Raw genomic sequence first — 23,604 nt, 5'->3', positions numbered from 1 at the left:
TGAATTTCTGTCTGCAAAGTAGTAGTAATTCATGAGTCTTTAGGACTGCCTGGATGGTGACTCAAAACCATGATTCGAGACAGTCTCGGCAAACCAAGAAGGAAATTGTTGAGCCTACACATAGATGTGTTTATGGATAAAATATGTTTAAAAGGCTGCTGCACTACAAAGCCCCTTCTTGCATTGCATGGCAGAAGCACAGAATAAAACTGCAACAACAGAATAAAGTAAATAATTGCACAAGTATCAATAAAACTCAGTTCATACTGAATTTTCTTCATACATAAACTTTTCTAGGCTCACAGGATGCCATTTAAATGCATCTTTCAAAATAGTTTCCTTTCAGAGTCCAAATGTGGACTGCACCTGAGCTCAGCCTTAGGAAAAAGTCACTCTTTGCCAGGGAGTAAGAGGCATAGGACTGAAGTTGTTGTTCTGCTCAGTGTTTATTCAAGGGTGCAGAGAATTAGCAAAACATTCTTGTAATAGGTGGAACAGAGCAAGAAAGCTGTCAACAAAATATCATCATGAAGCAAAATTAGAAATGGGAGAGGTCATCTGCATTTGACTAGATTTCTTACTGCCTAACCCTCCATTCTAGTGCTTACAGAGTTTGGAAACTTGCTGTATCAGAGGCTTTCTCTAAAAGGAAGACTGAATCCAACATAGCATAAAGGGTTAAGAAAATATATTAATTTACAAGTCATTAAATAAATAAACATCCCTGTGGAGACATCTGTTTTTTCTAGGTGTAGAGTTACTTAAGCTGGAGAGGACTAACGATTTCCTGGCTTGCTTTACACTGGGTTACAGAAACAAGGCTTTTGCGCTTTGCTTTGTGGGTCCACTCTTGTAAATTCATTGAACAAAGCCCTTGCAAAGTCCCTGGGTTATGAAATATTTCCTGTCCTTTGGGTCCCGGACAAGAGATGGCATCTGCAGAGCCAGAAAAGGAAGTCCTTGCCTTATAGAGAGTGCTCTTGGTGTGACACAATGGCTGATATAAAGTGTCAGAGGAGCTGAGCTGGAGGCAAAGGAACAAAGGAAGACTGAGATTTGGTGGCTGTCTTGGACAAAAAGAGAGTGGAAAGTATCTCAGGGATGGATAAATTTAAGGCTGCACTTGTGCTGGCTGCAGTAGGGGATGCTCTCGGTTATCGCAATTTCTCCAAAGAAAACAATGCCTTAGGTGCAAAAATCCAACAGGAGCTGAAAGAAATTGGAGGCCTGGAGAACCTGGTACTCTCTTCTGACAAGTGGCCAGTAAGTGACAACACCTTCATGCACATGGCTACGGCAGAGGCTGTCATCACAGGTAGGTACGATCAGACTAGCAAATGCAGTCTGGAAAGGAACAAAACTGATGAGCTGCTGCATTTCTTAGTTCTGGAGAAGTCATGAGAAAGGGTGTCAGAAATGCTGCTTATGTGAATGATAATATGCATTGGTCTGTCTCCTCCATGAGCATAATTCTGTGACCACTGTGGGGAGTTTTGATTTCCTGAGTGTGGAGGGACTCTCCCTATTTTTTTCGCTAGGTTTATACACTCGGTCAAAGTTAAAGACTAAAATGCTGCATGTCCAGCATAACAAAAATAATTGATAAGTGAATTATCTGCATGCTGGCATATGTTAGGGAATAATATAGCCACTAGAGATTCTTCTCTAAAAGGTAAGAGCTCTTCTAAGTGCATTTTTAACATATTTGTGTCCACAAGTCCAGGCTGGAGTAAAGTCAGCTTTCAGACTAAAATCACTAGTGCTCTTTCCAGTGCCTCAGACAAAGGATTGCACCTGAAAGACCAGAAAAGGAACGATTTGCTTTTTAAGGAGCCTTCTGTCCAAAAAAATATTCTAGCATACTATTTTTATTTAAAAGTCTATCAGAATAGTGGAAGTTATTAACATACGTTCTCTAAAATCACAATAATTTGAGAGAGAACATTTGTTTTTTCTTAGAATAGGAATGAGTTCTTTTTAAGATGAAATGATATTTGTATTGATACCTTCCCCATCGAACTATAGCTGTTTGGCACTGTCAAAATCACCAACAAAGCACCCCAGAACACAGTGACCATTCAGCAGTATTTTGCTTCTTTAAAATGAATCCTTTTTTTTTTTCTTTCTGTAAAAACATTCCTGATTTTTTTCTGTAAGTGTTTAATGCTGGATAAATAACAGTAGCAGAAGTTCATGATGTAGCTGAGTATTCATCACGTCAATGAAATTTCCCTTGTGCTCCTGTTTCACTGCTTTATCTGCCTGCTTTCAGTCTGCTCTAAATTTAGTGTGTGGAGATCAGTTGAAGAGTGTGTTGGACACTTCATACTTGGCTATTAGCTAACCAAAGGTTTAAGGGGTAGCTAATACACTAAAGATAAAGGCAAGATGTCACTCTATTAAGAAAAAAGATGACTAACATATTTCTGAGTATAGGCTATGATTAAATATATATCATATGTTTGCTCACTTATTGAAGTCTGTAAAACCATAACTCCTGGGTACTCAAGCCAGTCAGACTAACAGTAAAATAATAAATCTTATTTCTTAAATATAGCAGGAGCACTGTGGCTCTAAAGAGAAAAAATCTCAGATATCATTCTCATTGGCTGTGTTTATCCTACACTCTCATTTCTTTGGCCTTAAGTACTGAAAGGCTGCTGTAAGGTCTTTCTGGGACCTCCTCTTCTCCAGGCTGAAGAACCCCAGCTCTCAGCCTGTCCTCAAAAGGGAGGTGCTCCAGCCCCTTGGTCATATTTGTGGCCTTCCTCTGGACCTGCTAGAGCAGGTCTGTGTCTTCTTTATGTTGGGGGCCCCACAGCTGAATACTCCAGGTGGGCTCTCATGAGAACAGAGTAGAGGAAGAGAATCACCTCACTTGTCCTGCTGGCTACAATTCTTCTGATGCAGCCCAGGATGCAATTGGCTTTCTGGACTGATGATACCCTCAAGTCCTTTTCTGCAGGGCCACTCTCAATCCACTCATTGCCCAGCCTATACTTGTGCTTGGGATTGCCTCAACCCAGGTATAGGACTTTGTACTTGGCATTTGCCTTCCTCTCAAACGTGTCAAGGTCCCTCTGAATGGCGTCCCTTCCCTGCAGTGTGTCAGTTGCACCACACAGCTTGGTGTCGCTGGCAAACTTGCTGAAGGTGCAGTCAATCCCACTATACAAGTTGCTGATAAAGATGTTAAACTGCATCGGTCCCAGTGTTGATCCTTGAGGAACTTCTCTCTACTCAGACGTTGAGCATTGGCCACAGCTCTTTGAGGGTGAATGTCCAGCCAATTCCCTATCCACCAAGTGGTTCATCCAACAAATCCATGTCTCTGCAATTAAGAATCAAGAATGTCATGTGGGACAGCCTCATGTGTTTTTTTGCATAAGTCCAGGTAGATGATGTCAGCTGCTCAATGACCAGAAGCAGAGGGAACTGCAGGCACTTTGCAGACTGAGCCGGTGTGCCCTAAATCCACCGTGTGAACAGACTTAAAGGTTGATCTGACAATGAAAAATAAACAAACTGCCTACTTCCAGCAGGAATCTGACCCATAAAGGAGGAATGAGAACAGCATCATCAAAAACAGGGGAACGGTCCTTGCAACAAGGAAAGATTTTTCCTCTCTGACTTAAACAGAGGTGTTAGAAAATGTAAGGGTTTACTTCTAAATAAAGAACCTGTCCTATTGACTTGATGGCTGAGAGAGCAGCCTGGCTGCAAGTGAGGGAACCACGGTGAGCTTGGGTAGCCCAGAGATGCTGGACCACAGGGACTCGCTCTGGCTCTACAAACAAGGTTTCTGCAGAAGCTGCTGGGTACAAATGCTGCACCTGGCTCCCATCCAAATAAACTGACACCTGATTCCTAAATCTGGAAAGAGTTGGCAGCTTGAAAGTATCTTGTTCCTTTAGGACTTTATGTGGGATGGCCAGTGTAACAGATAGGGTGCTTTTTTATGTGAAGAAGGGGAATCTTAGTTTTACCCTGCGTCGTCTTTATTCACCTATCTGCATAACTGGTACTTTAGAGTGTCTCTGGTTTATAGAGTTCCAAACTTTCTCTTAACTTAAACCTCTCCTGTAGATTTCAAGAAATCACCCATCTTTGATGAAATGAGTATAATTTAAAAGAACTTCTCTTGCTGTGTCATTCAATCTGTACACCAAAGGAAGTGTTAAACAGGGTTTCTCTAAGTACACATAAAAGATATAAACAGAAAAATAATGAGACTGAATTCCTACTGATTCCACAACTACCACAGAAACCAGTGGAAGAACCAAGGACAGGTTCTTCAAGCTCAACAACAAGCAACAGTAGTGAAGAGAACCAGCAATGCTGAAGAAACAGTGTGTGTTTAACAGGAGGAAGTTCCTCCTTAGGCAAGACTGCAGGCCTTGGTAAAAGTAAACAATAAACACTGGTAGTGAACTTATTCCAGAAATAAACTCATCTGCTGGAAATGCTACAGACTGTAGGGATTTGTTACTCTTATTGATCTTTATAATAATTTTTATAAAAGCTTGATGTTCTGGTTACTGCACTGACATAAGATATTGGGGATCTCTGTGCGAAAGAACTACGGATTTTAGACAAAATAAGTATAGATCAAAAGACAAGGTCACTTAATTGCCTTTACATTTAATCCTACATATCTCATTTTGATGGTCCAGTAGTAATTTTTTCAAATGGGCTTTAATTTTTTAATTAGATTAGTGTCTGCAGATGACCACAAAGGCACTGGCTGAGCCAAGCACAGCTGGCTTTATGTTCACACCCAGTCCCTGCAGCAGCAACACATTTGCTTTGCAGTTAGAAATGTCTGTAAATACTTCACATCGGAGTCTAAATAAGGTCCCTGAGCAGCTACTGGTGATGAACAGAATGTCTCTATCTTTCCAATTAAGAGAACTGTAAATGGAAAAGAAAGCAGGAAAATATGGGAACCAAGGGATGAGACTGTTCACCCACCCTCCATCCTGCTCTCATTGTGTTAAAAAACGTGTTGACAGTGACACCAGAAACATGACTCAATGTGTTGGAAGTGGAAATAGAATAATTCTTTAAAGGCACAGTGAGCTTGTTTATTTTCAGCGCTCTTTCACTCTTCTGCTTCAACTAGCAACCTTCTCTTCCCTCCTCTGAGCAGATTACTGGTGTTTAGAAGACCTGTATCGGGAGCTGGTAAAACGCTACGTGGATGCTATTGACAAGCTCTCGGGGAGGCGTCCAGACCCTGCTACCATCGAAGGCTGCAGGGAATTAAAACCAGACAACTACCTTCTTGCTTGGCACACACCATTCAATGAAAAGGGTATGGTACCACTTCCCAGTTATAGACTGCATGCTCTCAGTGTTGGTGGCTATATGGAAGTTGTTTCCTTTTTCCCCCTGACATCAAAGGCTACTACCCCTGAAATGTTTCCATATTTGCCTGGGGGTGGTGAGAGATCTGCCAGGAATTTATTCTGTAGGGCACTATGTCCTCTCATAAATGAACCCCTCCCTCTTTAACATCTATTTAAAGAGACTTTGTCCTTGGCTCTGTGCCTTGGGGTCCAGACCTTTGTCCTTGAGTTTAATGGTTATTTTAAGACATATTTTTCTGCCATTTTTCATTTAAATATTTGTAGCCTTGGATCTTTTCAGCAATGGCAGAACCATTAAAAAAAAAGTCTGAAAATTGCTCTAAGCACCAATACATTGACTGTAGGGAAAGCGATCACTTTTCTCCAAATGGATGCCCTGCTAACAGCTATGATTTTTGCTGATAATCCCTAATATTTCTAGCCCTTTTTCCCTGTCCATGATCCTCTCTTTCTTTTTATGGTCCTTTCATTTTATGATTAAATTTCTACTTCAAGATAAATAACATGCAGGCAGATATGTGCACACCTATACACGCATACCCATACAGAGCATTAACATTGAAAGCCTGTAGAGACACCGCATCATCAGAGGAGGTAGATGTAGACAACCACAGGATGATGGCAACTCACACAGGTGTTGCACTGTGTTGATGTGATGCTCCACCACTGCAGTACATATCTGTGCTGCTCAACTGCACTGCATATTGATGCAACAACATGGCAAAGACCCAGTGGCACAATGCCATGGCTATTTCTGGGCTTCTGCAGTCAGTTTGCTCTGACACAAAAAGCATGCCTCCACCCCTCATAACAGCTGCTGGGAGGGAAAAGGTTCCCTTCCTGGTGTATTCTGTTCATCCTGCTAGTAGCCAGGCAGATCTGAGAAAGTGCCCCTTTGGCACCTGTCATATGTTTTCTGACTGACAGGGAGTAAAATTTGATCAAAATAATTGTGGAAACTGCTGCAGTCCCTGAGCAGCAATCAACACCTCCAGCTGCTCCCTGGCTTGTTGCTATGTTGGAACTACATCTCTTCTTTTAACCTTCCTCCTCCCAAGCTTTCCATGATGAACCATCTGGATTTGGTATACTCTGGGCTATAAGGAGCTAAAACGAGTTCCTGCCTTGAGACTGCAGCTAAAGCCCACCTTCTCCATCTGGTCTGACAAATAACATCCTGAACATCTCAAGAAACCTTTTTTTTTTTTTTCACCCTGAGAGCAAATCAGCGAGTGACCTGAGGTGGAGATGTTCAGCCTAGAATGAGTCCTGACACTGCTATGGACACAATACATTTTAAAATTGCATTTTCACAAATTTCTTCTTGAAGCAAAAACATTCCATGAACACTGAATTCCTAACAGTTGGATGAGCTGGAACCAAAATGCTGGTTTCCAGTGGTCGTTTCCTCTTATTTTACTTCCAGGAAGAATTTGTGTGCCACCTGTCATGGACCAGTGAAATCTTAGCTTAGGTAATTTTGCATTGCTTACGTGATGATCCTCTATTCAAGTTCTTGTGGAAGTAGCTAGCACACTGGGTTCTTAAGTCAGACTGTCCCTTGTGTCTCTCTGCTACCTCATGTCATGTTCGTTGCCACACTCATTGCAGGGGTACCCAGATTATTTTAAAGGATGGTGAGATTCCCGTGACCACCAGAAGACCTGCCCAAGGCTGTCTAATGCCTTCCATTTTAAGAGCTTTTTTTCCAGTTTATGACATTAATAAGCTCAAGGCTAAAATTTTCACCATTGAGTGTTTGCCTCTGTTTGTCTGTAAGCATTTGCTTAAAGTTTTGCTGCAGATGTGTCTGCTGTTTCTGAGACATGACAGAAATATTTTGTCCCGTTGCCAAAACCACAAATTGTTCAGAAAAAGATTGCTACTGTTTAAGAGCTGGAGCCAACATCTGAAAAAGGTGGTACCCCTTGAACTAGAGATGAGCCTTCAGAGCCACTAGGAAAAGCCAGTCAAATGGCAGCTTGGTTCTACCTGTATTGTTTGTTTATTTCAGACTGAGGCTACACCACCAAAGCAGATTTTTATCTGTAGCTAGTGGAGCAGCTGCTGAGCTTCCTAGTAGCACTTGAGAACAGTGGCACTGGCAGAGGAGCATGAGGAAAAAGTATGAGTTAAATGCATAAATTTGGAGAACAAAAATTAAGACAAGGATAAGCCATGGCCAGATGGGAAATAAAGGTGCCAGGCTACAAGTTCGCATGCAGAACAGTCTGCAGTTACAAAACAGACATCCTCATCAGGGCTTAGGAGCCAGTAAGCTGATCTTTACTATTCTAGAGAGGTAGAGTGAAGAAGAGCACACTGAGGTATTACATGGTAAAAGAGAATGCATGAATGAAAATGGTGTAATAGGAAAGTGTCAACACAGCTTTTGTGACAAGAAGTCACACCTCAGTATTCTATTAGAAGACTCATGAAGTAGCCAAGAAACAAGAGGGAAAAGAACACACTGGGAAGATGAGAGCCAAAAGGCTCTCAACAAGGTCCCTCACCAAAGGCACTAAGTAATGGTGCTACACGATGGCAAAAAGGTTCACCTGAGCACAGGGAACAGGTTAAAAGACAGTAAATGAAGAGCAGGAGATTGCAGTCTGTCTTCTCCATAGAGAAGGAAGTGCCCATGTTGGGCCTCTATTATTCAACACACCCACAAACTACCTGGAAATGCAAAGGCATAGTGGGTCAGCCAAGTCAAAGATAGTATTGTGCATAATTGTGGAAGATGCTCACAATGATGAATAATTGTGTGGCACAGTAGCAGAACCAGCAGGTAAGTGAAAAGTCATATGCATACATAATTTTATATGCATAGTAGCTGCTGCTGGTTCACTTATCATTCAGAAAAGGGATTGGGAAACTACAGCAGTTCCACAAGAATGTTGGTTTGGTGCTCAGTAAGAGCCAGAAAGCAAACAGACTATTAGAAATGACTGAGAAGAGAACAGACAACAAAACGTATTTACAGTGCTGTATAAATCTGTAGCTGCTGTTTCTTGATTACTGTACATAATCTGGAGTCTCCCTATCCCCAGAAGAATGTAAGAGGGCTAGAAAGAAAGGATGGTTGGATTAGTAAAAAACCACTTCCATTGGTTATGATGTCTGAGACAGTCTGATAGAGAGCTGTAGAGTGATAGATAGTTTGGAGAATATGAGTAGGAGCAGAGAAAACAGTCTCCTTCAGCAGCACGAGAAATTGGGACTTCAAATGAAATTGGCAAATCGTGAGTTCAAAGCAAGCAAAAGGAAGGACTTCTTCATGCAACACCTAATTAAACTGCACAACTACTTTCCAATGCCCACTTGCAAATGCTACAATTCATGTGAGTTCGCAAAAGAGCTAGGCAAATTCACCAAAGGGAATTCCTTCAAGGGTTATTAAGCAGAAAGATGATTAGCCAATTGCCTCCTGGATCAAGGAGACAAATTCTCAGCAGCTTTGTTAACACAAAGGGGCAGCATCACCTTAAGTATCTTCCCCATTGACCACTGTCTGACATGATAAGTTAGGTCAGCCTTTGCTCTGAGAGTGGATGACAGTACTTACGTTCCTACACGTTGCATGGACTAGTCTCATCTCTTACCTCATTGATTCAAATGGTAGACACTAAGACAGGGGAGCTAACAGCTGCTAATCTGTTGAAGCCTTGCCCAGGCGTAACGTTATCCATGTGATGGAAATTCTTGTTATCGGGTTTGCTTGTCCGATGCTGCAGAAGTTTTTAATATAATTTCCTAGACTGGAGGAATACAACGAAGCTGCAGACAAGCTCCTTCAGACCAGCAGTCAGATTACTGCAGTGCATCCTCTGGTCTGGTTATACTAATAGAGTAGCTTTGTGTAATGCAATACCCTTTGTGTCCTTTGGAGGAACCAAGACTGCAGAATGAAGAAGATTTTGGTTTATGGCAGCAGATGGTTTAATGAAGAGTCTGGTCTTGTGAGCCGGAGGAGATATTTTCTCCCAGTTAATTTGACTGTTTCTCTGGAAGGCTGGGTTTATTTTCTGACCCTTCCTTGTGGTTTCTATGTGACTTGTGGGGTAGTCAGTTTTATCTGCTCCTGACTCCTTAGTAACCAAGCACTACAACTACAGCATGTGTGAGACAAGGAGCAAACACATGGCTTGCAAGATATGTATCCAGCCTTTTCCTCAGGAGCAGGGGTCGTAAGTGTTCTGGGAAAGGCCCTTTTCACTGTTATCAGGAAGGCTCTAAGCTTGCAGGGAATAAAATGTTATTTTGCAAAAGCCTTTCTTGTCACGTTTATCAGGTACTTGGCCTTTTCTGGAAGAGTTATTGCACAAAAATTTTGCACATTAGATTCCAATGAGGAAGGAGAGAAATATCTTCAGCTAACTTGATTAAATGCCCTAACCAGGATGATAACTGTTGTCCAGGGAGAAGAGGTCTTCTCTCAAGAGAGAAATTCAGATACTAGTTGATCTGTGTTGCATCTAGAGACACTGACTCAGGCTTCAGTTTAGTTTGAAGTAAATATTCCTGCCACCTTCCATAGAATGCTTTGATCTAATTCATGATCTTAAGACACCTGAGCTGCAGCCACTTGGGATGACAACAGATGGCTCCAAGGGAGCCTCTGATGCTCTGGGCCCACATTAGGCACAGCTCAGGGGAGCAACTGAGGGATCTTCTCAAGATACATAATAAAACCCCTGACTCTGGCACCTTGGCATCTGCTGCTTCAATTCACTCTGGCCCATGAATTGTTTCTACTGCACTATTGTACAGAGATATAACCTTCCCCCATGCTGCTAGACTGGGAAAGACAGGGAGACTGTGCTCCTAATGCAGGTTCCACAGAGGCTAAAATTAGGTGGCATAAATATGCCCCTTATCTTCCAGGGACATAGTGGAGAAATGCTGACTGCTCTTAGCTTTACCCAAGGTCACCAAGAAGTGTGATTGAGCAAAGACAGTGCTGGAAAATGCCAAGTACTTTGAGAAATCAATACCTATCTATCTCAGGGTGGGTGCCTGCAATGAGTTAATGCTTTTTTGGGCATTGGCTCACCCACTGCTAAGAGGAGATAATCACCTCACTGGTGCCTTGTGAAGATAAGCTCATTAAACCTTCTGTGGGATTCTGATATTATTGTGGATAAGTACTGCAGAAAAACTCATTAGTAAATTTAACTCTCCATTCAATTACATTTTAAAAAGTTGAAAACCTGGGATCATGCACTCGATACCGAGGATTAAAAGTGCTAAATTAGCTGTTCAATAAATAAGCTCTGTGCTGTGTGAAGCAGAAATTCCCAAGATCCAGCTCAGTAAATCCAGGCTTCACCATAATGAGCACACTCACAAGCACAAGAAACCTCCGTTCTGACACTGCCTAACTTTGGAGGATTTTGCTCCACCGTTCTTTAGTTCCTTTTTGGATACATTATTTCTCTATGTAGCAGAAACTATGTTGTGAACTACAGCTAGTAGCAGGACTCTCTAGGATGAAAGATGCTCATAGGAAGTGTTTTAATGGTGTGCTTTGAGCACTGAGACTACTAAAGTAAGGACATAGCAAAAGAGTATCTGTTTCTCAAACTTCTGTTTCTAGTGCTGACAGCTGGAGCAAGCAAAACAGCTGTGTCAGCCCAGAATGAGTAAGGATAGCCTGAGAGTTTGGATTGAACAAGTGTTGTGAACAAGAGAGCACACAGCTCTCTGAACCCACTGTGTTCTTCATAGCACTTGAAAATATTGGAATATGCCTGCAAAACTAGAATGACTGCGTGGAAGCCAAATTCCTCACATGAAACTCTCAAAAGTTGTATCTCACCTTGCATGCTCATTTCCCATTAACTGAGGAATTCCCACACATGAGTTGAATTGATAAAATGTGCTTGTTTCACTTTTTATCAACATATTTCTGTGTCTTTAGTCTCCTTTTAAATGCCTGGTGTTGTCTTTCTATTTTAGGTTCTGGATTTGGAGCATCTACAAAAGCCATGTGTTTAGGGATGCGATACTGGAAGCCAGAGAGGCTGGAGTCACTTATTGAAGTGAGCATTGAATGTGGACGAATGACTCACAATCATCCTACAGGTAATGTCTGCTGACGTATCAGCCTGCTGAAATCTCTAAGGCTGCTTCTCGTTTCTGCAGAGACTCTCTTGGGAATTATGCTTCTGCTCTTCAAACTCCACAGCCTTGGTTTGAATTTTGCTTAGAAAGTATATACCTCTACATATTGCTTGCAGAGGCTTGTGTATTTTCTTATATATTGTGAAGAAGGCAGTCTGAGACTGGGAGGTTTCTCTCCTAAAATCCCAAGAACTAATCACAATCTGTCTTGTCCAAAGCACATTTGTGTCACATGCCCTGCTTAAATCTTAGGATTCATATACATCCAGATGACTCACTTTCATCATGCAAGGTTATGGTTCAGAGGATAAAACATTTTTCTCTTGAACGATTTTGTCATATCCAGGCACCGTAAGTCAAGGCAGAAAGCTATAAAATCTACCTTCAAGTATCTGGACACAATCTGAAACATTTCCTAAACAAGTAATAAACAAGTAGATTTAATGTTGTTCTGAATGGTCTGTCACTCTGATAATGTTATGCTTTGTAAGTGTATATGCACTCTGTCTCTTTTAAATAGCAATGAATAAAGCCATAATTAATGGTGAGATGTTAAACACACTCAGTGCCTCTGAAGCAATCAGAAAAGCCATCACAATGGCACAAAATTAGAGGGAAAGAATTCAAAGCAAAGCAGAAAACATTATTAAGCTAATATATGAAGTCTATGGTCCATTAATAGCAATAAGACTGACTGCAGTTCTGGATCTCCCCCCCTCAGAAGTTACTTCCCAGAGTCAGAAAATGGCAGCAAGGAGTATTCAAATCATCAAACACCTTCCATACAAGGATGAATTCTATCCAGAAGGAGTTTTCAGCTAGGAAAAGAGGAAAGGTGGCAAGGTAGAAAAGAAGAGAGGAGTGAAAGGGCCACCTGAAAGGTGAAAGGGAGGTGTTGGTTGACATTGCCTTAACTGAAAGACAAGGAAAATCCAACTGACACATCAATCAGGACTAAAACAAGCAGACAAAGGAAATACTTCACTGTGCTGTGCATAGCTAAGCCGCAGACCTCTCTCCTTTGGGCAGCTGTAGAGTTCACAGATACACCTGAACTCAAAAACGATCAGGCAAGTGGACAAGAAGGGCTGTTGCTGTTAAAAGTAATCAAGTTAAGTAATTAAAATTTCCTCTAAGTTAGTCCAGAGGCTCTAGGGAGCAGAGGAGACAGAACTATTAGGCTCATGCTGAATGTGACATTAAAGGATCTTTACAGCAGCTGGGTTAGATGCTGTCTATCTGAGTGGGACCCTTTGAGCTGGCTCTACCTGATGGTTTATTCTTTCTGAAAGCATCTATTGGATCCTGGGTTGCATGTGCCTGTGGTCTGACTCAGTATTGCACATCTTACAGAAGAAAGAATGAGTGATTTTCTCATCTGGACTTGTAAACTCCTAAAAAACTTGGTTTTACCTTCAGCAAAACATGAAGTTCGTGCTTGCCTCTATGCATGAGTGAACGCTTTTGGACCCATGCACTGAGAGAAGCAATCACGTCAATATTTTGATCACCTGGGGCTGAGTGGTTTTCTTAACCTTCTTTTGCATGTTGTAGTGGATTGGTCTTGCTGCCTTTCACAGAATGCCAAGAGCACAATCAAATATGAGAAACAAGCACCTCTGATTCTGGTATCATGGAAGCTTTGACCTCTTGTTAATGGAAAGTTCATCTTAAGTATATTTGTATGTGAAGTGGAAGACAGTCAGAGAGCATACCTTGCTTGGACAATTGCCTGTTTCCAGTAAAGGGACATGGGCTTGTCCCATTAGAGGAAAGAAGGAATTGTCCAAGACATGGACTTGTTGTCTCCTTAGAATAAAACGAGCCAGAAATAGTGTTAGATCTAATGAACACAGCCCTTGGGCTGGATGACTCTGTAAACAAGGTGACATGGCTTGTAATTGAATCACTTTGTGCAAGTCAATTATTTCATGTGACTTCAATTAGAAGATTTTCAGTGTGACATTAGTGGATTATGTTTATTTTTGACACTTACCTCAGTTTCTGTCATGTTACACCACTAAGACAAGAAGCTCCCTTCTATGTAAAACAAGTTGTAAACCAATGGGCACCATACTTTAGCCAAGAATCTCAACAAGTCACAATGCAGCCTGCAAAGAGGCAGAGATGGGTTATGTGTTAACCTACCCTGCAGCCATGACCCATTCCACTCAATCCTACAAGGGACGTGACAAGGATGGTACAAGCACGGTGGGCGTTGGTAATCATTGCTATCTATGAATTCCAGGTTTTCTAGGCTCCCTATGCACAGCTCTCTTTGTGGCGTATGCAATACAAGGGAAACCCCTTGTTCAGTGGGGAAGAGAGATGATGAAGGTTGTGCCAATGGCTGAAGAATACTGCAAGAAGACCATTCGCCACATGGCAGGTAACATGTCTGAATCAAGAGTTACTTTCTTAAAACTGCTCAGCTAGAAAGGCACTGAAGAAACATCATTCCCCAAGCTCTCCATTTTACGTCTTTCACCCCTCTGCCCTCCCCACAGGCTGTCCTCTTGTTTTCTCTACTCAGACTGCAAACTCTTCGCAGGTAGTGCCACCCTCTTCAGCCCTCTGTTCATGGTATATTGGTAGCAAAAATACAAAGAGAAATACCAATAATAATGCCCTAATGCATAGTTTTATTTTCAGCTTGTTGGGCAGGGGGCAGGGAAGAACTTGTATTTAGCAGGTTATTAGGCAAACTGACTGCTGTGATATGAATTATTCAGGTCTCTTCCATCAAGTAGAACAGTCATAAGAAAACCCGCTGGCATTCTTTATTTTGCCAGGAAAAGCTCACCTGAAGGTGCCTCTTGACGAAGACTTAGCTTCTGACCACACATTCAGCTTTGAATTGTTGCTTTTTTGAACAAATATTTAAGATACAACCCGTTGTAGCTTGTTTTGAAACAAACGAGCTTAATGCCAGTGCTGAACTCGATATTGCTACTTTACTAATATAAGTGATCCTTGAGGGAAAGGTATTTTAGTCCTCTCCTGCCAGGGAGTGATGTGTTTGTAATGGTGAGACCTGCCACAGACAGCTGAATATCATTACACTAAAAAATCAAGGAGAGAGATTTTTCTGTCAAACTCAAGGGACAGCTGTTGGAAAAGATTGAATTAAATGGAAAATTTTATCCAAGAGCACACAGAAATTAAGATTTAACTGGGAAGGAAAGCTGTAAATCTGAAAGGAAAACCAGGGGGCCTTTCTGAGAGACCCCACATTTTCGTTTGCACCTCATTGTACACCAGGATTTTTTTAGCTGAGATCTATGAGGAGCAGGTGCAGGATTAGTGTGAGAGAGCTTCTCTTCGAGTGACTTTGCAGCAGGTCCTTGTCACTCCACCCTAGCAGAACCCCTCAACGTGGAGCTATGCATGTTGGGCTCTAGAGGCACGCTCTCTGGCTAGTGCCCGTATTGTTGAGCCTCATCCTATTTTGGTAGCGGGAAAAGTCTCCTGCATTAACACTAAGCTCCTTGGCTGGTGAGATGCACTGCAAAGAAATCCTGCCAAAGAGAGACCTCCAGTTTTAGAAAAATGTTTTTTAGCTGTATTATCCCCCGTGGATAACAAACACAGTGTTCAGTTGCAGAGGGCTTGATTGCGCTCCCAGCTCTGACATTCAGTGGCAATTACTTGCCAGAGTCCCATCGACCTGAATGTGATCATCGTCTCACACTGGGCTCAAGGGACAGGGCAGAGCCTCTCCAGAGCTGGCAGTGTGGAATCTCCTGCAACTGCTTGATCCCTTCAATTCTGAATCTGTGCATTGGAATAAACACATCTCCTTGTTTTTTTGAGGAGCTACGTAGTAAACGTTAGTTTTTGAGGCTTTTATGGTCATGGGGGAAATAAATAGGAAAAAAATACAAAATCCACAAAGAAATAAATCTATCAGGGCCTAAAAGCAGTCTTTTAACTAGCTGCTGGTGTGAGTTTCAGTAGTTTATTTCAGCCAACTACATTTTCTGTGACATTTTTTTCCCTTCAAGACACTCGCCTTGGTCTGATGGCTGTGAGTGCTGTTTTACTCTGTTTTTCTGAATGTTCCTTTTTTTTTTTTTTTGGTAGGGTTCTGGTGAGTGGTTTCCATATAATCAGGCAAAACTGGGTCATAAATACAGTGAAAGGGCAGCTGGGCATTCCCAGGGGTATAGTGCCACTTGGTTGAAATCTCATCCTTGTCTGGGGCTGGGGAACTGGCAACCTAGTGAAGTATAAGGTCCTACAAGGCAGCTTGGATGTTTTTACACAGTGTTGACCTGTTTTAAATATATGGCTTGTCCAAGAGGGTCACCTGTATGACATTTTAGGAAAAGAAACAAAATCAGGTTCTCTGAAGGATGCTTCAGAGAAACAGTTTGGTTGTGTACGTGCTCTGTCACCAAGCAGGATCTCTATGCACCTTTTTAAGGCTTTCTTTAAAAAAATCACAGAATCACAGGATGCCAAAAGGGTTGAACCAGAGTGCTAGCTTGAAATGAACTGAATCTAATAAGATTATTTGCATACACTATGCCAAGCATGATTAGAGATGATCTTTCCAAAGTGACAGAAAAAGGAGAAAGACATGGTTATAAAAAAAGGCTTATATCTATGGGCATGGATAGCAGGTGTGTGTGCTATTTATCCCTTTTGTTACATTTGATCTGTAATACATTATATAAAGTTGGAAATTTTGTCATTTCTTATCTGCTTTTTCCTGAAAGATCACACAGAAATACTGTGAAAACAGAACAGAAATATTGGAGAAATTATATGATTAAAAACTGATAACCAAGGTGGGAAGCAATTTGTTTTTAGAACCTGTAAGCATTTTTAGACATTCTTTAATCATAGTAAAGCAATATAAAAATTGGCATAGGATTGCATTTTTTTCTCTCTCTTTTTGTTGGCTCTTACGTTTTCCTTGGAGTGTTCTCTGTAAGTTCTTTAAAAATCTCATCTTGATTGTTCCTAATTTAATTTTAACATACCATAAAAATAGCACGATATTCTGAAAATATTTTCTTCTTTCACATCTTATGTTTCCAATTAGATATTCCATTCCATATTAAAATGCCTATGTAGTACATAGGTCTGTATAATGTACATGTATTGTAAAATACCTACCTTTTCAGATCAGTCACTACTGCAGTTTTCCTTAAAATCTATTAAAGTAGAGTTGAAAATGTTGCCAAGATGAAATATTATATCAGTAACTTCTTTTTGCATTCAGAATACCAAGAGCACTGGTTTTACTTCGAAGCCAAGTGGCAGTTTTATTTGGAGGAGAGAGAAATCAATGAGGAAAATCAGAATAAACCTGTTTTTCCGGACAACTATGATGCAGAAGAGAGAGAAAAGGTAACTGGAGCTTCAGAGAGTACTTGAAAGGCTCTGAACAAAGAGGTGTTTTCAATGGGGCACGCCAATACTTTTCAACTGTTTCCAGTCCCAGAGGAGTCAGGAAGTCTTTTTTCCCTAAAATTTCAAGAAAGAAAAAAAACACATCCCATCCTTGGCTTGGTTATGTGTTAGAGTGAAAAAGCAGTTGTCACTGGTCCTGGGATTGCTGCAATGGGAGGGAACAGGGCAGAGAGGTGATCTTAATGGTCAGATATGTTGATGCCTAAGCAGGTAGAAAACATAAGACAAAGATATTAAAGAGTGGAAAATGCAAGCGTCCCATCGAGGGTTCTCGTTAAAGCTGTATGGAGCTGTGGCCTGGGTCCCACAGAAATCTCACTGGGTGCCAGGGTCTGGACTTGGTTATGGTCCTTTGAACAGAAGACAGCTGTCCTAAGCAATTCTTTGCCAACACAGGCTGTGCCTAAGCTAGTTTTAAGTGTCTCAAGAGATGGTGTTTCACCACGTCCCACAGGATACTATTTTACAGCATGCATGATCTTTCCTTTGCCTTATGACTTCTGGTTATATCTGTTTAACTCGAGAGAAATAATGTATCTTCTTCCCTGGCGTGTACAGCTTTCCATTATGTGCTGGCACCTTTCAAAGGTCTCCACTTAGCAGCTAAGCAATAAGTATGTGGTTCTTAACACCTTTCCCCATAAATCAAACCTTTTTTTCCAGACTATTAAAGCACAGTTCTATTCTGAGAATTCACTTTCTGTATTTTTAGGTGCTCATCTATGCAGCAAAAGGTGCCAAAAGATAGATTGACTGTTGATAATAAGAAATTGCTCACTCTAAACATAAAGAATAGATGTGCTTCCAGTTTTATTTTATTAATTTAGTGCCATGAATTTGTTACTAGTTTTGTGTTCCTTCCAGTTCCACCAGTGTCTTAACAGAGCTTTAGGAGACATTAAACCCAACAGTATTTTCCCATGAGCATTTCAAGAAAGACCCACATGGATTCCTAATGCAGAAACAAAATTTGCCTGCATTGCCCAAGCCTAACTGGTGAGGCCTGTTGAGCTATTCATTTTCATGCACAAGAAAGGAAAATGTTGATTGACCCTCAGACTCCACTGCCAGCCAGAGATTACAGCCTGACAGAAGTTAAGGCTTCATTTGCTGATAAGCTGAGCATGCATATGAGTCACAGAAAGAATAAATGAGGGGAAGGCAAACATCTTGCTTGCCTTTTTCCCAGCAATGCTTCCCTTTGCACTCCCTCCAAACTAACTGGCCAGTTATCTGGAGGTATAGCTGATTGTCTTTCCACGGGCAATTAAAGCACCAATATGCGGCACCACTCTTGCCAAGTGGTCACTGCACGCATGTTCCCATTCAAGCAGGCACACCTTTCTGTGGGCACATACCAGCTGCAGGAGAGCACAGAGTCACAGAATCGATAAGGTTGGAAAAGACCTCAAGGATCATCAAAGTCCAACCTGGCACCCAAGACCTCATGACCACTAAACCATGTCACCAAGTGCCACGTCCAGTCCCCTCTTGAACACCTCCAGGGATGGTGACTCCACCACCTCCCTGGGCAGCACATTCCAACGTCTAACAACTCTCTCTGTGAAGAACTTTCTCCTCACCTCCAGCCTAAACCTCCCCTGGCGCAGCTTGAGACTGTGTCCTCTTGTTCTGGTGCTGGTTGCCTGGGAGAAGAGACCAACCCCCTTCTGGCTACAACCTTCCTTCAGGTAGTTGTAGGCAGCAATGAGGTCACCCCCGAGATATGAAAGTGGAGCCCTCAAACATGGCTTAGATTGATCTGAGTATGTTGCAAGGGCAATTTCCCTCTCAGGATAAAAAAAAAAAAAGCACCTCAAAATGCTAAGCAGCAAAGACTGCTTTTGTAAAGCAGTTATACAGCTCGAACTTGTAGAGCAGAGAAATGTGGGAATAAAAGACAAATTAACCCCTCTTGAATGTATATTTTTCAGTGTTTCATGTTTAGAACATGTTAGATACACAACAAATAGGCAGAAATTGCACTGCACATGGGATCAATCTTCCTTCTGCAAACAAATCACTTGTCCTGCTCACTTTCCCATGATGGACATGGTGTGCAACAAAATGAGAGAGGAAAATCATCCAGGTCAATTAGGCTCTGAGGATCTCATGCCCCTAAGATGGAGCTGCTTAAACCAGCAGTGTGAAAGGACACAGAAAGAGAAATAAAATGGATGGAAAGAGAATCGTAGCCAGCAGCAGTTCAGCTCCTGGAGGGTGAGGAAGTCAGAGGCAGTTATAATTACTGACTACAGGGGTTTACAGCAAGGAGGGGATGTGTGAATTACCTCCAGGGTTTGACAGCAGCTCAGTGCCTTCAGTAGGAAGGAGTGCATGTGACAGCCCTGTCCATGCACTCCATGCCTGCCTGCCTGCCCGCCTGCCCTAGGGAAGCTGGGCTGGTGCCACATGGCAGGGCTGCACAAGGGGCAGGAGTCAAAATGAAGTTGCACTTTTGAAAAGCTTGAGAAGTGCTGCTTTGGTGCAGTTAACTCCCCACAGGCTCAGTCCTGAGGACAGCTATCCCTAATATAAAGTTATTTCAGCAAGGTGAGATGATATAAGATGTCTGAAGAACATTCCTTATCTTAAGGACTAAGTGGAGTGACACGGAGCTACTAGCCTGTGCACTCAGAACAGCAACTCCACGCTTGGTTCTCTTGCCTTTGGTATTATTACATGTGTCAGCACCACCTAACCAGGACCCAAACTGCAGCAGTAAGGCTGGAAAGTTTGCATGTGGCGAAGGAAAGCATGAAGAGATAAATATGCTCTCTACATTGGGAGGGAAAAAAAAAAAAAAAAGCCACAAAACCCAGAAAGCAGCAAAGTGAAGCTGTAGTCCAACACTGTCTCTTTTGATGTGTATGCAGATAAACCACAACCAAGTACGTAACAACTGAAGTGAAAGTGAGTAGACAGAAATGCAAACCTTTCATACATGTTGCAGGAGCCAAGAGCCAGCAACAACTGAACTTACCATCATGTAACTTAAACTTTAGGAAATAAAGCTGCCAATTTTCCCTAAAGGGAGATTATTTATTTTTTTCCCTATAAATTTATCAGTACTAATTTGGGGATTTGGGATAGGAAAAAATGAGTTTTGGAGGTCCTTCTTCTAGAGAAAAACTAATTTGCAAACCTCACTGTAGTTTTGGGTTTGTTTTTTTCTCTCCTTCTTCTCCTGCGGGAGAAATGTTTCTTACATTTGCAAATTTTTTTCCCTTTTGTTCAACAAGAAGAGGAAAGAAAAGCCTTGGCAAGAAAAAGTCAGAGAAGGGGTCTTAAATTAACACAGTTTCAAACTGAGCCCCTGAAGAAATTACTGAGTCAGAACTTTTTCACATCCCATGCAAAAACATTTGCAAAATTTATCACAACAAGGGAAGTTGAGAATGTGTTTGACAAAAGGACTGACAAAGTAAGTCCTTACCAACCCTAATTTTTAAAATAATAATAGATTTCTAGGTTTCAAATCTGTCTTACCCTACTTTTTGGCATTCTTGGCTTGCATAAATCAACTTGCACCCTTTAAGTTGGGGTACAGGTTTCTATCTGCACCTCGGGCATCACCTAGGCTGCAGTGGCTGCCGTTGTGCTGGATCATCCCACGCCACAGGCAGCAGTGCAGGCAGTGCAGCTGCCTACCACCCCTGCCCTGCAAGATGAGCTACTCCCACCTAGCAGGGGAGAAGCCACCCTGGTGAAGCTGTGTACCCCATGTCCCCATTTCCAATACCCTACTCTGACACCACGTCTCTTCTGCAGACATACAGGAGGTGGAGCTCCGAAGGCAGAGGTGGGAGACGGGGCCATGATGCACCCATGATTGCCTACGATGCCTTGCTGGGCTGCGGTGGGGACTGGACAGAGCTCTGCAATCGCTCCATGTTCCATGGAGGTGAGGATCCCCTGTGCCTCCCACCCTCTGCTCCATCACTTAGGATAGGAGAGAGAAACGCCAGCTGTTGGCTGCCACTTTTGGCCAGTCTACGGTTTCACTGGAGGTGCAGGAGAAGAAAATCCAGTGCAGCTTTGTACTGGAGTCCTCCGCAGCAGACATGGACCTATTGGTGCGGGTTCAGAGGACGGTCACAAAGATATTTGGGGGGTGGAACACCTTTCCTATGATGAAAGGCTGAGAGAGTTGGAGTTGCTCTGCCTGGAGAACCATGGGCTCCAGGGAGACTTTATTGTGGCCTTTTGGTACTTAAAGGAGGGCTATAAGGAAGATGGAGACAGGATTTTTAGCAGGGTCTGTTGTGACAGGACAAGGCATAACAGCTTTGAAATAAAGGAGGGTAGATGTAGACTAGATATAAGGAAGAACTATTTTTTGCAGTGAAGGTGGGAAAACACTGGCATACGTTGCCCAGATAGGTGATAGTTGTCCCATTGCTGGAAATATTCAATGACAGGTTGGACAGGGCTCTGAGCATCCTGCTCCAGTTAAAGATGTCACTGGTTATTTCAGGGAGGTTGGACTAGATGATCTTTAAAGTTCTCTTCCAACCCCAAACATTCTATGATTCTATATGATTTGTAAAGGGCTGATATATGTTCTTGCTGAAACACTAGTGCCTTTGGCAAAGCAACCTTTTAGCTGCACCTACTGAAACCAAGTAAGGGGTAAAAAAATAATACAGCACCTAATCAAGTAGCAGGCAGATAAATCTAGCTCTTACAGGCACACAATTAATTACTTTTACAGGCTTGCAAGAGACAACTCTCTTGTTAGCATTGGCATCCTGCTGGGTTTTTGAGAGGCACAGTATAGCTGCAGGGAGAAAGCCCCCAGCCCTGAGTCACCTGCTCCCGCCCTACCTGGTTTGAGCCCTTCACTGAGGCTCTGGGCTGCTCAGCTGCCCCAACACAGTGGCAAGCCCAGCAGGCATGCACCTGTGTGCGCTGCATGGGGCATTGATGCTAATCACCATGGCTAGATATTTTAAAGCATATGAAGTGCCATGCTGTGCTTTGAGGAAGGAAGGGACACTATCAAGGATCCCTGCAATTAATCTTCCTTCTTTTTCCCTGGCAATAGCTAGCTGCTTGCAAGCACTGTTGTGTTGGAGTGGATTTTCAACAAACCAAATAAACACCTAGCCCAGAGGCATCACTATGTGCATGCCTTGGTGTCCATCATTCTCTTCCTGGGACATTCATCCTCACCCACACTGCTAGAGGCAGGACAATGTATTGGGACTGACCCAACATGCCCATACCATTAATGTTTCCTCCTCTGCACAGCGAAGTTTTTGGTTGTATGCAAAGGTTTTGGTTTGGTGTATGCAAAGGTGACGCTGAGAGGCCATTGCAACTGTGCTTAAACTTGCAGGTGAAAGCGCAGCTACTGGGTCTATCGCTGGTTGCCTGTATGGCTTGGTTTATGGCCTGAGCAAGGTCCCCAAAGGCTTGTACCAGGACCTGGAACAACGGGAGAGGCTCGAGTACTTGGGCGAGAATCTTTATCGACTATCCATGGAGGAAAAGTAAAGCAGTTTCTGCCATTTTCTCTTTCTATAAAGACTATATTGAACCCTGTAGATAACTCACTGATGTCTGTAGCAAAGGAACTAGCCAAGAGTTAGTCTAAAAAGGTTGTATGTAGATTGTGTGCAAGCAAAGATAGCTGAATTATTCAAGATTGTTTAGATATTTATGGTCTTTGTGGGATTTTTTACAGATGTAAGGATTTCTGAGTATAAAGACTGCTGCTTAAACCAGTGAGATAATCTCAAATCAAAAAGAACAAATAAAACCTCTTTTGACTGATTTCAGTCTAACTTGCTATAATACCACTTTCTAAACATCTGTGACCAGCAATTATATATGAAATTAATTTTCAGAACTAATGCTTTTCTGCAGAACTAATGGTAGTAGCCACTTATGGGGATATGCTCTGTGTATTTTACAATCCTTTCACCACTGTGCTCCTCCTTATTCTCAAAACTAATGTGTCTGTGACACTTGTAAACGTAATGTCATACAGATTAGCTTTTAATGAACCACTGATCCCCGCATCAGCGCTGTGGTGCAAGGTATTGTTACATTAGAAGCTTCCAGAAAAGGAAAAGCCAACACTAAAAATACTCTCAAATAACAGCACAGCGTCAGTGTCTAAATTTTCTGAATTATGTTTTAATTCTTCTTCAGTTTTCAGAACAAAAGCTTTTTTTAAAAAAAATAACTGGCTGAAATATTTGTAAATAAATTGATCTTACACTGCTTTCTAAGCATCATTCTTTATTTTTAGATCTAGCAGATTATATGTTGCTGTATCGATATCAGAATTTTTGGCCGAGGTCTTCAAGCAGTTGTAGTAGGTCAGCAGTCAGGCTGTGATACATTTCACAAGTCTGAGCACCACAAAAACTTCAAGAGGAAAACAGTCACAACTGCTTTACTTTTTTTTCCTTTTCCTTGTCCTTTTTCTTTTTTTTCCCTTTATTCCTTTTTCCCCTCTTTCCCCTTTTTCCCTCTCCTCTCCTCTCCTCTCCTCTCCTCTCCTCTCCTCTCCTCTCCTCTCCTCTCCTCTCCTCTCCTCTCCTCTCCTCTCCTCTCCTCTCCTCTCCTCTCCTCTCCTCTCCTCTCCTCTCCTCTCCTCTCCTCTCCTCTCCTCTCCTCTCCTCTCCTCTCCTCTCCTCTCCTCTCCTCTCCTCTCCCTTCATTTTTTTCTTTCTTT

The 23,604-nt window shown here is 42.2% G+C and overlaps 1 protein-coding gene across 1 annotated transcript; it reads left to right on the top strand.

The window, feature by feature from the left end:
- Positions 1-1,101: 1,101 nt before the first annotated feature.
- Positions 1,102-22,415, top strand: ADPRHL1 (ADP-ribosylhydrolase like 1). The gene is made up of 7 exons (XM_054385544.1): positions 1,102-1,315; positions 5,150-5,314; positions 11,331-11,456; positions 13,744-13,884; positions 16,726-16,853; positions 20,688-20,820; positions 22,258-22,415. Exons 1-7 carry the CDS (start codon positions 1,102-1,104, stop codon positions 22,413-22,415), a joined length of 1,065 nt encoding a protein of 354 aa, XP_054241519.1.
- Positions 22,416-23,604: the final 1,189 nt, after the last annotated feature.

The sequence above is a fragment of the Indicator indicator genome, chromosome 1, assembly GCF_027791375.1.
Source record: "Indicator indicator isolate 239-I01 chromosome 1, UM_Iind_1.1, whole genome shotgun sequence".
Lineage (NCBI taxonomy): Eukaryota > Metazoa > Chordata > Aves > Piciformes > Indicatoridae > Indicator > Indicator indicator.
Note: the sequence above shows the minus strand (reverse complement) of the source record. Positions and strands in the feature narration are given on the sequence as shown.